Below are 13543 nucleotides of genomic sequence, written 5' to 3'. Positions count from 1 at the left end.
AGCGAGGCAGCGATCATCAGGACTAAGGGCAAAAGCCGAATTGCTTCGTGGTGGAGCGGTTTCCATCCCGTCTCTCCAATCCCCTGGACGAAAATCTCATGTTGCTCGAAGCTTGTTGAAAAGTTCCCCCCTCTTCCCTTCCCATTCCCCACGTTTCGGTCCTCGGACGGTAACCCCCTCAAACGCCCCCTCCCCAGCGATCTGCTCGCTTCCTCCCTTTTCCCTCGTCTCTCATGCAAGGGTTCACCACTGAGTGATACAGCCACCACCATGTCAATGTCGTATGCCACAATTTTGGACGCACACGGCCGAGTGACTGCGGGAGGAGAGGGCGTGTGATGTGGGAAATATCTGTTGCCGAGCGCATCGAACGCGCGACGCATGAAAGCCCTTAATGAGCTGGGCAGCTTGGCTGCTACAGACAGAGACATGGGCCAAAGTCTTTGCTTACCCACCCTTTTTGGTAGAAGGGGGGGACGCCCCACCTTTGTACGTTCGAGGCAGCGCGCATCTGGTTTGAGTGCACGGCGCAGGCCGGCCACAGGCTTGGTGTCCAGGCTGCTGGGTTGGAGGCGGATGCACGATGAACAAGTTCTGACATAAGGCCCCCGAGGAGCTGGATCCATCCCGCGGCTTGCCATGACTTTCTCTTAGCATCCCGTCACCCTTGGTTTGAAGTCGGCGGCAATTATAGTTTCCGCGTGGCATCAAATTGTCAGCCGTCGTCTGTTGATGCTGTTGCTGCTGCTGCTGCTAGTCGCCCGGAGTCGAGTCCTGGCGCACTGCGTGAAGCAAAAAGATGGGACCCACCTGCAGGGCCAAGCTGCGGCCCTGACTGGACAAAACGGGAGAGCTTGGCGCAGTGAGTGGGGCAGCCATGGGGACTGGAGGCCAGAGCAGTCGCTGGTGATGGTGTTTCTCCAGGGACTTGACTCCGAAGCAGTGTCATTGGCTCGCTGGAAAAGATCAGCAGGAGTCTGGAAGGGACCTGTGGGACACGACTTGCATGTTGTTGCACAGCAGACAGCCCAGCAGCAGGAATCCCCTAATAACGAGAAGAAGACGACATGAGAGGAGAGAAAGGCACCAGCATGGTCCCCCGTTGCATTATGCAGATTCGCGCTGCTGCTGGATCACCAAAGCAGTCGCCGTGTGGATGTGTGCTGTGTGTGTTGTGTGTGCGCCTGGTACTCGTACCGAACAAAGCACAGGTCGTAATTCTGTGGGAAAAGGGCGAGTCGCGACAAGAATCCAGACCCGGGTCCAAAATGCCACGCTGCCGTATGCCAGCTGTGCCCCGTCTCAACCCCGGTTCCCAGTCCCAGTTCGTGGTGAACCCGAATCCCACCTCACCCTCGACCGCGGCGCGGGACCCGTCGTAAGCCCAGCATTGGTCGGTATCGGTACGGTAGGTGAAGTAGCTGCGGTACCTGAAGCCAAGGAGGGGGCAGAGGTTAGAAGACACACTGGCCGTAACTGGTCGTAAGCAGGTCGGGAATAGGGAATAGGGTGGAGTCAAACACGCGCGCCGTTCCAAGTGCCACAAAAGTCCTCTGGTTTTTGTCTGGCGCAACCACAGATCCGTTGCCGCTAGTTATCAAAACAGCGAGGGCCGTCATTCTTGTCGATGTTTCCGTCGAGTGTCGATAGCGCCGCCCATTGTCGGCAGGGCTACCTAGTGCGAGAAGGGGTAAGGACTCGTCGTGCTTGGCTTTTACCTCACTCGTTGTGGGGGAGGATAGATTGGTCCAAGGTTGTGAGTAACGGAAACCAAGCAGGAAGAAAAAGCAAGAATATGGCGACGCCGGGAAGGAAGGAAGGAAGGACGCGGATGGATTTGGCCGAAGGGTCTTTCCTGTTCGTAGCGTCCATGCCATGCCATGCCATACTACCTATGACATAGCATAGGCAGCTGTTGTCCACCTGCACTGCACCTGCCATGTAATCAATGTTTTCTTTCCAATCTGTTATGCGATGGTGACTGTTGGAATATTGACTGCTTTCTACATCTACGTCTCTCCTACCTTTTCTTGTCGTCTCTCTGCCAGACCTACCTGCCTGCCTACCTACCTAGTAGTTACACACGCATACAAACACATACACACACCCAATCGACCTGCTTTACACAACACACGCGGTCGCATATCTTGCGGGTTTGAACTGGACCTTAAGGCATTCGAGTGCGGTACACTCTCTCCCTACTCATTCACACCCTAGACCTTGCCCTCCTCGCTCCTCCTCCTCTTCGTTCTCGTTCCATCCCAACACATCCCGTCCTGTCCTCTGCCTCCTCCGACCTACCTTGCCTCGCATTGCCTTAGTCCCTTTCGTTAGCCTCCGAGGAGAGAGATTACCTGAGCAGACACAGGCCAGAGAGCCACCAAACCAGACCAAACCAAACGAGTCCAAGTCGGTTTTTGCTTAGCCGGATGGTATGCTTTGGCAGAAGCAAGCGCAACAAAAACAGCCGAACCCGAAGCAGAGCTAATACGACGTTCCCTTGCCTTGTCCTCCCTCTTCAACATCGAGATACCGATTTCCCATAGTGCCCCTCGATTTCTCTTCCCCGATCCACGTACATCTAACCCACCGGTCCACGACAATTGCGATACACCCCTATCCCGTCTTGTCCTTGCCCGCCGCCATTTCGCTCAGTCGCCAGTCACCAGTCGCCAGTCGCCCGTCAATTATCCCGTTGTTGAGAAGACAGACCTAGGACGAGGGTACTCGGAAGCACAGGGCTCACGCCAGCACGGCCGCACGGCACAGCAGCAGCAGCAGCAGCAGCACCTCACGCATCGCAGCCACCTCACACGCACACGCACACGAACACGTACCGCACACGACTCTCGACGCACCTTGCGCCAGCCAGCACCAATACCGACGATACCAGTGATTACCGACTGGTCACCCTTCCAAGAGCCCCTTTAGCAGAGCAGCCTCGGCGGCGCATTGTATCGCATCTCATCTCACCCACCGCGTACGCAAAGTCGTCCACCGCACTTCGTGTGTGGTGTTGACCCCAAGACCGACAGACTGGATTGGACTAAGTTGACGCATCCTTATCCTGGTAATTGCTGCTCCGTTTCCTCGTCTCTCGTCTCTCCTCTGTCTCGTCCATCGTCGTTGCTTTCTTTCCTTTCAACGTTTATCGTCACTGCCACTGCCACAACTGGCTGCTGCGAACTGCGGCTCCTTCCGTAAACCTTTCCTCAGCTCCTGGGCTTCCCTTGTCGGAGGTGAAAGCAAAGTGCACTTCAAGGGGAGGGGAGGAGCAGAAAAAAAGAGAGAGAAGGCCCCGAGTCCAGCCCAGTCGATACGACATCCACCCCCCGTCCGCTGCACCTCTGCACCTATCCACCCCCGGTCATACTGGGAAAGTGCCCCCTCGTCCAAGCCTCCTCCAGCCCATTGTGCCCTGCCTGTCCTGGTCAGGTCCAGGTCGGAGTCGGGTCCAGTCCGTCCACCTCAGTGGGTGGCCCCGGCCTCTGTCTCTGTCTCCGTTCCCCCCAAAACATCGTCGTCGCCCGTCGTTGTCGTTGTCGCACTCCGCTCTTCGCCGACGACGACAACGCCAACGCCAACGACAGACAGCACAAGAAAGAAAGAGCCGGGTACCAGGCCTGTGATGCATGCGCCTTTCACCCGCTGCCCGCTCTTTACTTTACACCTTATCCGCCGCTACAGCGTTTCTTACCTTCACCTGCCTGCTTTACCCTTACCCTTACTTTGAGGTACTACCTCTTACACCCGCTACCACTACCACGCTAGGTGAGGTATCTGAGATGGGCAAGGTTCCTTGAGGTGCCTGACCTGAGGTTGACCACTTGCACGCTACCACCGCCAACTCGAACCACCAGAATCTCCTCTGCTTCCTGCTCGTCGCCCTCTGGTCGCTGCTGCAGGGCAAGCGGTGCACCTCAGCTACTCCTCCCCACCTCCACCCTTACCTTACCACCTGGCCAGCATCACCCTGCCCTCCACTGCCTTATTCGTACCGTACCTTACCTCTTCCCATGGTGCGGTGCCCGTGCTCACCTGCTCGCGCCCGCCTATTCCGCCTATTCCGCCTATTCGGTGCTGCGCCTGTGCCCGCCCTTCCCGTCCGTGCCCTTTGTCTTTCAGTCGTCGTGCCTTTCCGCCTCTGCGCTGGCCTTGCCTTTGCCTTGCCTCGCCTGTTGTTGCTGCCGCTGCCGCTGCTGCTGCTGCTGCTCTGCTTCACCTCCCGTCTCCGCTGTCGCTAAGACGATCATTTTAGTTTCGGCAGGGGAAGAGGACCATACACTTAGAGTAGCCACGAGACGAAAATTTCCAGACCGGTCCGACTTTCTGGGCCCTACCATCTTTGCCCTCCCTCTTGCGCATTCATGCCGAAGGGCGACGACTCTTTTCCACAACCCGCCATCCACTATCTGCCACAGTCCTCCCCGACGATCCGACCCCATTACACCACAGCAGGATACACCGCGAATTCCCCGAAGAACATCAACAATACCACCACCAAGACCGCGAAAACGAAGACACCGAACTCATATCCCTTCGCTACCCCGGCTGCGAAGACCTCCAACACCACCGCTGCGACACCCGAGAGCCCTGCCTTTGCTCCCCCCGCCGCCGAGTTCGTCAATCCTCTCCAGGGCCCGGGTTCCGGTTCTCAGTCCAGCAACCCTCGCTATCTGCCCGCCTCGCCGCCTCCCTCCACCAACGTCTTCAGCCCCGAGGGACAATGGACAACACCCGATATTAGTCGGTACGGTTTGACGTATAGCGCTACAACTTGCGAAAATCCCTTTGACAACGTCTCAAAGTCTCTCCTTACGCCCACCTCCGATCCAACCTCTCCCACCACATACTCACCCACCGAGGAGCCCTCTCGTCCGCGCCTGACGAGGCCAGCACCCCTACAAGCGAAGCGTCTGTCGGATGAAGAGACTCATCAGATCGACACCCAACCCTCTCCGCTGAAGAAGCCGCGCCGTCTAGCTCCCCCGAGGACCATCGACTTACCTAGGCCTCCCACCGCAGCGGCAATACTGGCTGCACGAAACCAAGGGGTCACGTCCCCTCTGTTCTTTTCCCGCTCCAACACCCGCCGACCCATGCCCACTCGCCCGAACCCTCTACCTCCCTCAGACGCCGCCGCTGTTCTGCTGGCCCGTCTGAGGGAGGAGAACGATGGCGTCCATACCGTCCGTCTGGCCCGCGGCACCGTACATGCTCGTGGCGCTGCTAGGTCTGGTAGCACTCCCGGGAGCAGCAGCTTGTCTTCCTCTGCAGAGGCCACCTTGACCTCGTCGCGAAGCCCAATCAGCCAGTCCACAGGCCCAGGCGTCGCAGAGCTGAGGAATATTGGTGTTGTCGAGCTTCTCGAGCAGGATGAGCGCCCAACCTTCATTATAGACCTGGCAAATCCCGTCAACAACCAAAGGACGGCGCTTCACCTGCTGTATGCTAACGCGGCCCTAAGAGCCTCGGTCGGTGTTTTGGAGTTGCTGTCAGTAGAAGGGGACGACGCCATTAAGAATTCTGAGTATACGCATTTCAAAGCGTGGGCCATGAGTTTCGTAAAAAACCAGGAGTCGTTGGATGTATGCCTTCCATCTCACAACTATGGAGGCATCACGTGGACTTGCTCAACCTTGCGCAAGCGCTATCGATTCGTGAGCGGCAACATGAGTGCTGTGTCAACCGCTCCCGACTCGCCAGCCCCGCTAGCTGAAGAGTCGGCGGTCCTTGAACAACGGCACAAAGGTCCTTCTCCGCAGCCGACAATCTTGCAAATAGAAGAGGAGCCTGACTATTTTGGTGATGCCGTTTCGGATACCCACGATATGAATGACACAACCATGGGCGAGGATTGCATAATGGCGGACGATGGCGGGAGGCATCACACTGACGAATTTACTCAGCAGGTGTTCCAGACAAACATGATGAAGCCCTCTTTCGACTGGACACGCATTCAAATCACCGACGATCTTAGCGACCACATCCGCTTTGCTCGTAACGTCGACTGGGCTTCCACCGCGCTCGGGCCTATCGAGCACTGGAGCTCGGATCTCAGAGCCATGGCTAACATGGTCATGGGCAGCCCTCACCCGGCGGCCATGTACTGGAGCCGAGACAATGTCATCCTCTACAACGAGGCGTACGTGGAGCTCGCCGGCCAGAAACACCCACAGCTCATGGGCATGCGGTACAAGGATGCCTGGGCTGAAATTTGGTCGGAGCTGGAGGGTGTGGTAAGCAACGCTTGGGATAACGGCACATCTATCATGAAGAACGACAACCAGCTCTTCATTATGCGACATGGCTTCTTGGAGGAAACCTTCTTTTCATGGTCAATCATTCCATTGCTGGGAAGCGACGGTCAGATTGTCGGTCTTTACAACCCTGCGTTTGAGAACACCCGCCGCAAGGTCAACGAACGCCGCATGTTGACGTTGAGAGAGGTTGGCGAGAAGACCGCGGCCGCTAAGGATGTCCGGAACTTTTGGCCAAGGGTTCGCGAAGGCCTCGAATTCAATGACTTGGACGTGCCCTTCGCCCTTATTTATTCTGTCAAGGAGGACAACGAGAGCGAGGTGTCTTCAATGCATTCCGGCAGTATAGCACACCCGCCTCTTTTGCAACTTGAAGGCTCCTTGGGTGTTCCTGACGGGCATCCGACAGCCCTCACCCATCTGGATCTCAAGTCCTCAGATGAGGGCTTTGCGCCGTATATGCGTCAGTCTATGACCATGCAGGGTGCGCCCATTGTTCTCTCCCAAGAAGCCGGCAACCTTCCGACCAAGCTGCTCGAGGGCATGGATTGGAGAGGTTTCGGTGACCCATCGAAAACAATTGTCATCTTGCCTGTGCATCCTACAACGGCAGGAGAGTCGGTGGTGGGCTTCATCGTCTTGGGTACTAACCCCCGCAGACCATACGACGACGACTACCAGCTTTTCATTCATCTACTCTCCAGACAGCTGGCGACCTCGATGGCCTCAGTTGTGCTATTCGAAGAGGAAATTAAGCGGGGCCAGAGGGCCGCTCGTCTTGCTGCACTGGATCGCCAAGAGCTGCAGATGGAGCTTTACTTGAGAACCCAAGAGGCGGTGGAAAGCGAGTACAAGTTTAGCCGAATGGCCGAGTTTGCACCAGTTGGCATCTTTATTGCTAATGACAATGGCCATATCAACTTCGCCAATGATATGTGGTGGCAAATATCCAGGCATCCGCGCACCGAAGACAGCGTCAATACATGGATGCAAAGTGTCAGGGAGGAAGACCGTTCAGGTCTTGAACGCTCATGGAAGAAGCTTATCGAAGACAAGGAGGCTGTTACCGTCGAATTCCGATTCAAATGCAGTCGGCAAAACGGACGCAACACCATCGACACATGGGTGTTGATGAGTGCATTCCCGGAGAAGACCGAGCACGGCACCCTCAAGAGCATCTTTGGCTGTATCACCGACATTTCGCCGCAGAAATGGGCCGAGGATTTCCAGAAGCAACGAAGAGAGGAAGCGGTGGAACTCAAGCGACAGCAGGAGAACTTCATCGACATCACCAGTCACGAGATGCGCAACCCCCTTAGTGCGGTGCTTCAGTGCGCAGACGAGATTGTCAACAGCATCACGGAGTTCCGAGGACAACAACCAGACCATAAGGAGCTCGAGGTGTTGTTGGACGGCTGTACGGAGGCTGCCAACACAATCAACCTCTGCGCTAGCCACCAGAAACGCATCGTAGATGATGTTCTGACACTCTCCAAGTTGGACTCTCAACTGTTGTTGGTAACGCCGGTTGACTCACACCCCGTCACGATTGTACGACACGTCATCAAGATGTTCGAGTCGGAGTTGAGCACGCATGACATTCGTCTGGAATTCTCAATTGAGCAGGCATTTTACAAGCATGCTGTTGACTGGGTCAGGTTAGACCCGTCTAGGCTAAGACAAGTCTTGATCAACCTGATGACCAACGCTATCAAGTTCACCCAAGGCCGTGAAAAGCGCGAGATCATCATGAGCATGAGCGCCTCCAAAGATATCCGCGAAGTTACCCAGAAGGGTGTTTCATTCTTCCCCAGCCGTAAGGAGGATGTCAAGGCTCTGACCCAAGAAAAGGATTGGGGCGAGGGAGAAGAAATCAATCTTCACTTTTCGGTCCAGGATACAGGCCCTGGCCTTCGGGAAGACGAGAAGAAGCTCCTGTTCCAGAGGTTCTCGCAAGCCTCACCGCGTACCCACGTGCAGTATGGCGGCTCAGGTCTGGGCTTGTTCATCTCGCGAATGCTTGCTGAATTACAAGGCGGCCAAATCGGCGTCATCTCGGAGAAGGGTATTGGTAGCACTTTTGCATTCTACGTGAAGTGCCGCAAGACGCCCGCACCGAGCGTAGACTCGACAACATTATCGGCTTTGAACCTCGCCAGACCGATCAAAGCACCGACATCTTCGCCATCAACACCCCCTCCCCCGAATTCTCTGCCACGGAGGGCATCCTACCGGAAGCCTGTGCCAGAGGGACCTCCACCTCTGGACGTCTTGATTGTGGAAGACAACATTGTGAACCAGCGAGTTCTCCAGAAGCAATTAAGGAACTGTGGCAACAACACGCATGTTGCGAACCACGGCGGGGAAGCGCTAGATCAACTCAAGAAGTCTCGTTTCTGGTCTGGAAAAGAGGCGGAAGGTTTCGACCTCAGCGTTATTCTGATGGATCTAGAGATGCCGGTCATGGATGGCATGACGTGCGCGAGGCGCATTCGCGAATTGGAGAGGGAAGGAACTCTCATCACTCACATCCCCATCATTGCCGTTACGGCTTACGCGCGGCCTGAGCAAATCGAGAGCGCGAAAGAAGCCGGCATTGTAAGTGAACTTTTCCCGGTACCTCAACCCGGGCTCCACTAACATGTTTACAGGATGACGTGATTTCCAAGCCATTCAGAATACCTGAATTGATACCCAAGATCAATGAGTTGATTGCAAAATACAAGACACTATCTACCACAAAGACTGCCGTCTCAACTGAGGGGCAGAGTTCGGCATACTCAATTAGAGCTTGACACCAGCAAGCCGAGTCGTGTCATCATGAGCATTCAGAGTGCCCGGATACCGGGCCCGAAGCGGGGGTTGGGCTTCCTTTTACATTTCTGGCCGCAGTCTCTATCGCACAGAGAGACTAGCCAGATTGGCGTTCATAGGGGGCATTGGCATCAAAAGACCCTGGAGGATGGGTTGGTTTAATTGGTTATGAGGCTGGCATTTCAGAGACGGAAGCATCCGGAGAATCAAAGATATGGAGTCTGGAGCGGATTGCATACGGATGAGAACGCAAAACTGGTATACCGGCGGCGGGTGTTAACCCATTGACAATGAAATATTTCTCGACATATTCATAGTGCGATACGTCCAAAACGTATTGTGTAGATCCTTGTGGGCTATGGTACGTGAGCGTTGTTGGGTTGATGCATCCAGTAATGACCTACCTAAACACGAACCAACATGTTCGAGTTCAGCAACTCTTTTTTCATGATAGACTCTCGGCGTTGGAAAGCCAAGCCAGAATATGATTCTTTTTTATCAATCCTAGTGCCTGATTGGGTAGCTTTACTAGACACGGGGTCGTGATGTTGAAGGCCTCTCCCCCTACGTTCCCCGAGTACTCAGACCCACCCACACCTGCTTACCTAACCGCGAATATTTCTCAAGCTTCAAACCTCACCTCAGTCCAGCAGCAACCACGACGGCCACGCCAAAGCAACGCATCGCGGCCTCGGTCCTCAAAACCTCCAACAATGCACCCCCAGGCCCTGCGATCGGCCGGCGGCCGCATAAGGCCAGACGTCGTTGCCGTCAAATCATACATCCGCACCTTTTCCACCACACAATTGCGCCTCGCCGAGTCCGACTCCTCGAACAACTCCAACGGCAATGGTGCCCCGACGAGAGCACCACTCTCCGGCCGCGAACGATCCCGCAACGCCGCGAGCGAAATCAGCCAGATTCTGAGCAGCGGATCGACCAGAGGAGTGTCCAAACCCGACAACACAACTGCGGCTCAGCCCGCGCGCGTCATCGACGTCAAGACACTGCCGAAGCGCGGCCTCGGCGGTGGCCTGGGCAGCGGCCTGGGCGGCGGTCCGGGCAGCAGCTCAGGCGGTTCCAACTTCGTCAAGCTTCCCACCAGCTTCCGCGGCCGTGGCGGCGGTCTTGGTGCCAGGGGTGGTGGCCGTGGCGGATTCGGCGAAGGCAGAGGCGGTGGATTCCAGCGCGGCCGCGGCGGCTTCGGTCGTGGTGGAGGACGGGGCGGCATGATGAGAGGCCGCGGCGGCCGTGGAGGTCGTGGCGGTCGTGGAGGCCGTGGCGGTCGCGGCAGACGTAATGCGGACGGCGAGGAGGATCGGAGGGAGCCGAAGTCGACCGAAGCAGAGGAATGGCACCGCCCGACGACGGAGGAGGAGCACCTGTACTACCGCAAGCGCGACATCGGGCTGCCGGAGCGCTTCGAGCCCCGCTTGACCGCGGAGAGCCTGCTCGCCTTCACACCGGCGCTGGCGACGGGCGCACCGGCGGACCAGGCGGTGCAGGTGATCGATGCGCTGAGGGAGGTCGGCGGCGGGGCGAAGCCTGCGCCGGGCGTGTGGGCGCTGCCGAGGCACGTGGCGACGGAGCTCGCGTACCGCGGCAACGGGGCGCACTTCTTTGACGATGTGGAGGACAAGAGGGCGTTTGTGGATGCGATCAAGAACACGCCGCAGGAGAAGATGACGACGAACATGAGGGTCGTCAAGAGGTCCCCCGAGCAGCTGGAGGCCGGCGCGGAGAAGGCCGTGAGGGAGTACATCATGGACAAGGTCGTCAAGGGTCAGCATGTGAGGCCCGAGTTTGTGGAGTTGGGGGCGAAGCAGCCGCTGGAGGTCGCGCGGGCGAAGCACCTGCAGAACTCGAGCTACCACGCGATTGAGAGCGGCAAGTTTGACGAGAAGCTTGCGCAGCTTGTCAACCGGGCCAAGGGTGCCGCTAAGCCTGCTGCTGCTGCGGGTGCCAAGGCATGAGTGTGGTGGCATCGAGAGCATTTGTATGATTAAGGACCCCCTCAAAACAAAAAGGAGAAACACGAACGTTGTTGTACATTTAGATACAAAGTCTCTTCTACCTCAACTCTGTGAGGCTCGTGATAAATTCGCTCCCTGATGACAGGACACAAGGAGAAAAAAAGAGGGAAACGTGAACTCTTTTTAACAGTTTTGTATACACACAGGTCATCACATCTACGTGAGCTTTCTGATAGTCTGCTCCTCCACCGCATCGACGCCCTTCATCTCCTTGTCCTGAATCTTCTTCAACTCCGTGTCCGCGCGCCGCTTCAGGTCCGGCACGATGAGCTTGTCCTTGTTCCACTTGGTGTGCAGCTTCTTGCGCTTCTCCGTGACGGCGCGCATCTTCTCGCGCCACGCCTGCGCGGCGTCCTTCGCCTTGCGCACGACGGCGTCCTTGTTCTGCGGCTCGACCTTGAGGATCAGCTCGAGCTCGTTGTCCGGGTCGCGCTGCGGCTGCTGGTTGAAGTCGGGCGACGCCTGCACGGCGGACATGACGGGCTTGAGGTAGTCCTTCTCGTGCAGCAGGAGAGAAACGGTGCGGCCGCCGGGGCGGGGCACGATCTCGGCGAGCTCGCGGAGGGGGTAGGACTGCGCGGGGTCCTTCTTGTCGGGGTGCACGGCCAGGGCGCCGATGGCGTCCGGGGAGAAGCGGTCGCCTGTCTGCATCTTCTTGAGGATGTCCATGTGGTGCGTGGCGAGGGAGGCGAAGCGGGAGGCGACATCGCCGAAGTCGAGGGGGTCGGCGGGGTCTGGCTTCGGGTGCTTGGAGCCAGAGGGGTCGTCTGGGTCGGCGTCGTGGTCGGGCGCGGCGTGGGATGTGCGGGAGACGACGGCGGGGGAGTCGGCGGTCGGGTAGGAGGGGGGAGATTTCTTCTTCTTCTCGAGGGGAGGGCTGGAGGTGAAGGTGCGGCGGAGGAGGAGGGTTTGGGATGCGATTAGGCGGGGAGCCTGGGTTTGGCTGCGGGTTTGTCTTGGTCAATTGAGTGATTGCTTGGAGATGGAGAGGGTATTTACCTTCGCGAAGCTTGGGCGAGGCCATTGGCGCCGCGGAGGAGCGTGCTGGTGGCTCTGAAGGGGCGCATCTTGGGTGGTGGTGGTGTGGTGTTTTTGGGTGCAGCCGTTTTGAAGCTTGGAGCTTCACAGTTTGAAGCTGGTGTGACGTCGGATTTTGGCTGGGACCCGCCAAGCTTCGGTCAGGTCACCTACCGGCGCTTTTCAGTTAGTCAGCACTTTTTTGCCCATGGGCAGATCATGAACAGGTGGAAGAGTATAAGTCGTAAATACAATTAAGTTAAGGTCATGTTTGTTTGTTTATCAAGTGAATGTTTCGAGTGGTTGTGGCATGGTCACGCTTGGGATGGGGAGAGATCTTGGGTTCTTGAGAAACACTGTGTTTTGATCTATCTACTAGCTACAACCTTCACGTATCCTGGCGTCGCATCGATAAAGTCGGACTGTTCCTCAAGAGGACTGCTCGTCGGAGAAACTGCAGCAGCCCGATGTTTTATAGCCTGGGGTATCATGAGGTTAGTCGTAATCCTCCACATGCTGGTATAAACATGCTTCGCAGGAACCGTTCCTCCACACGCCTGGCAAGGGATGCTTCGTAGGAACAATCCTCCACACGCCCACTGAGGACGCGCTTCGCAGGATGCTTTCCTCCACGCATTCAAGAAGAATGGGCTTCACAGGAAATTAAAGGTTTGGAAGGGGGGACGTACCTTATGATCAGGTCTCCTTGCAAGTGCGGTGCTTGCTGTCAAGGGGACGACCTGTTAGTCGGCATTCTCCACGTGTGTTCCGGCGTAACACGCTTCGCAGAATGTTTTTGGAAGTTTTGGTTCACATACCATGACATCAGAGCCATTCACAAGCGCTGGGCGGTCTGTTGGAAGGGGGGAACGGTCAGTCGAGACATTCTCCACGTGCATACACACGCTTCGCAGAATGCTTCCGCCGCGGGAGGACATACCTTGAAAGATCTAACCGATGGTTTGATCGGCGAGAATGTCCGAGTCGCCAGCATCGAGGATGACCATGGTGCCGCAGCGGAAGAGACGGCCGCAGGCGGTTCCCATCTCGATATTGGTGCCGTTGAAATGGTGGACGGGCACCTTGGCCAGCATCGCGTAGTCTGTGACCAGTCAGTACATGGAAAGCCTGCCATCACAGAGGCAGGATTTTGCTTACACTCAAGCTCCGACTTGCGAAGGGGAGGGGCGTTGGCGGCGATGAGGACCAGCTTGGCCTTGCCGGTGCGCAGGGCTTTCTTGGTACTGGCGTGGCCGAGGGAGATTTTGCCTGACTTCACTACGAGAGCGAGACGCTGGGCGAGGGTGTCGCTAGCCTTGTTCTTGACGCGAGCCATTTTTGAGAGTTATTGGGGAAGGATATGGAAATTTGAGGGTGAAAATAGAGGTTGTTTGTTGTGGTTGGCGGAATAAACTTGAG

General features: G+C 56.7%; 4 protein-coding genes across 4 annotated transcripts; 2 read left to right on the top strand and 2 right to left on the bottom strand.

The window, feature by feature from the left end:
• Positions 1 to 4367: 4367 nt before the first annotated feature.
• Positions 4368 to 9055, top strand: COL26b_004675 (uncharacterized protein; the record flags this gene model as incomplete). The annotated part of the gene is made up of 2 exons (XM_053177545.1): positions 4368 to 8858; positions 8912 to 9055. 2 exons carry the CDS (start codon positions 4368 to 4370, stop codon positions 9053 to 9055), a joined length of 4635 nt encoding a protein of 1544 aa, XP_053038438.1.
• Positions 9056 to 9787: 732 nt separating this feature from the next.
• COL26b_004674 (uncharacterized protein) lies at positions 9788 to 11047 on the top strand (the record flags this gene model as incomplete). Its single annotated transcript, XM_053177544.1, has 1 exon — positions 9788 to 11047. The coding sequence occupies one exon, from the start codon at positions 9788 to 9790 to the stop codon at positions 11045 to 11047; it is 1260 nt and encodes a 419-aa protein (XP_053038437.1).
• A 216-nt stretch (positions 11048 to 11263) lies between these two features.
• On the bottom strand, positions 11264 to 12174 carry COL26b_004673 (uncharacterized protein; the record flags this gene model as incomplete). Its single annotated transcript, XM_053177543.1, has 2 exons — positions 11264 to 12050; positions 12107 to 12174. 2 exons carry the CDS (start codon positions 12172 to 12174, stop codon positions 11264 to 11266), a joined length of 855 nt encoding a protein of 284 aa, XP_053038436.1.
• A 900-nt stretch (positions 12175 to 13074) lies between these two features.
• On the bottom strand, positions 13075 to 13460 carry RPL30_2 (60S ribosomal protein L30; the record flags this gene model as incomplete). Its single annotated transcript, XM_053177542.1, has 2 exons — positions 13075 to 13226; positions 13283 to 13460. The coding sequence occupies 2 exons, from the start codon at positions 13458 to 13460 to the stop codon at positions 13075 to 13077; spliced, it is 330 nt and encodes a 109-aa protein (XP_053038435.1).
• Between the last annotated feature and the right edge of the window lie 83 nt (positions 13461 to 13543).

The sequence above is a fragment of the Colletotrichum chrysophilum genome (assembly GCF_026319265.1).
Source record: "Colletotrichum chrysophilum strain AFK26 chromosome Unknown scaffold_29, whole genome shotgun sequence".
Lineage (NCBI taxonomy): Eukaryota > Fungi > Ascomycota > Sordariomycetes > Glomerellales > Glomerellaceae > Colletotrichum > Colletotrichum chrysophilum.
The sequence above is the reverse complement of the archived record's forward strand: the minus strand, read 5'-3'. Positions and strand labels throughout refer to the sequence as shown.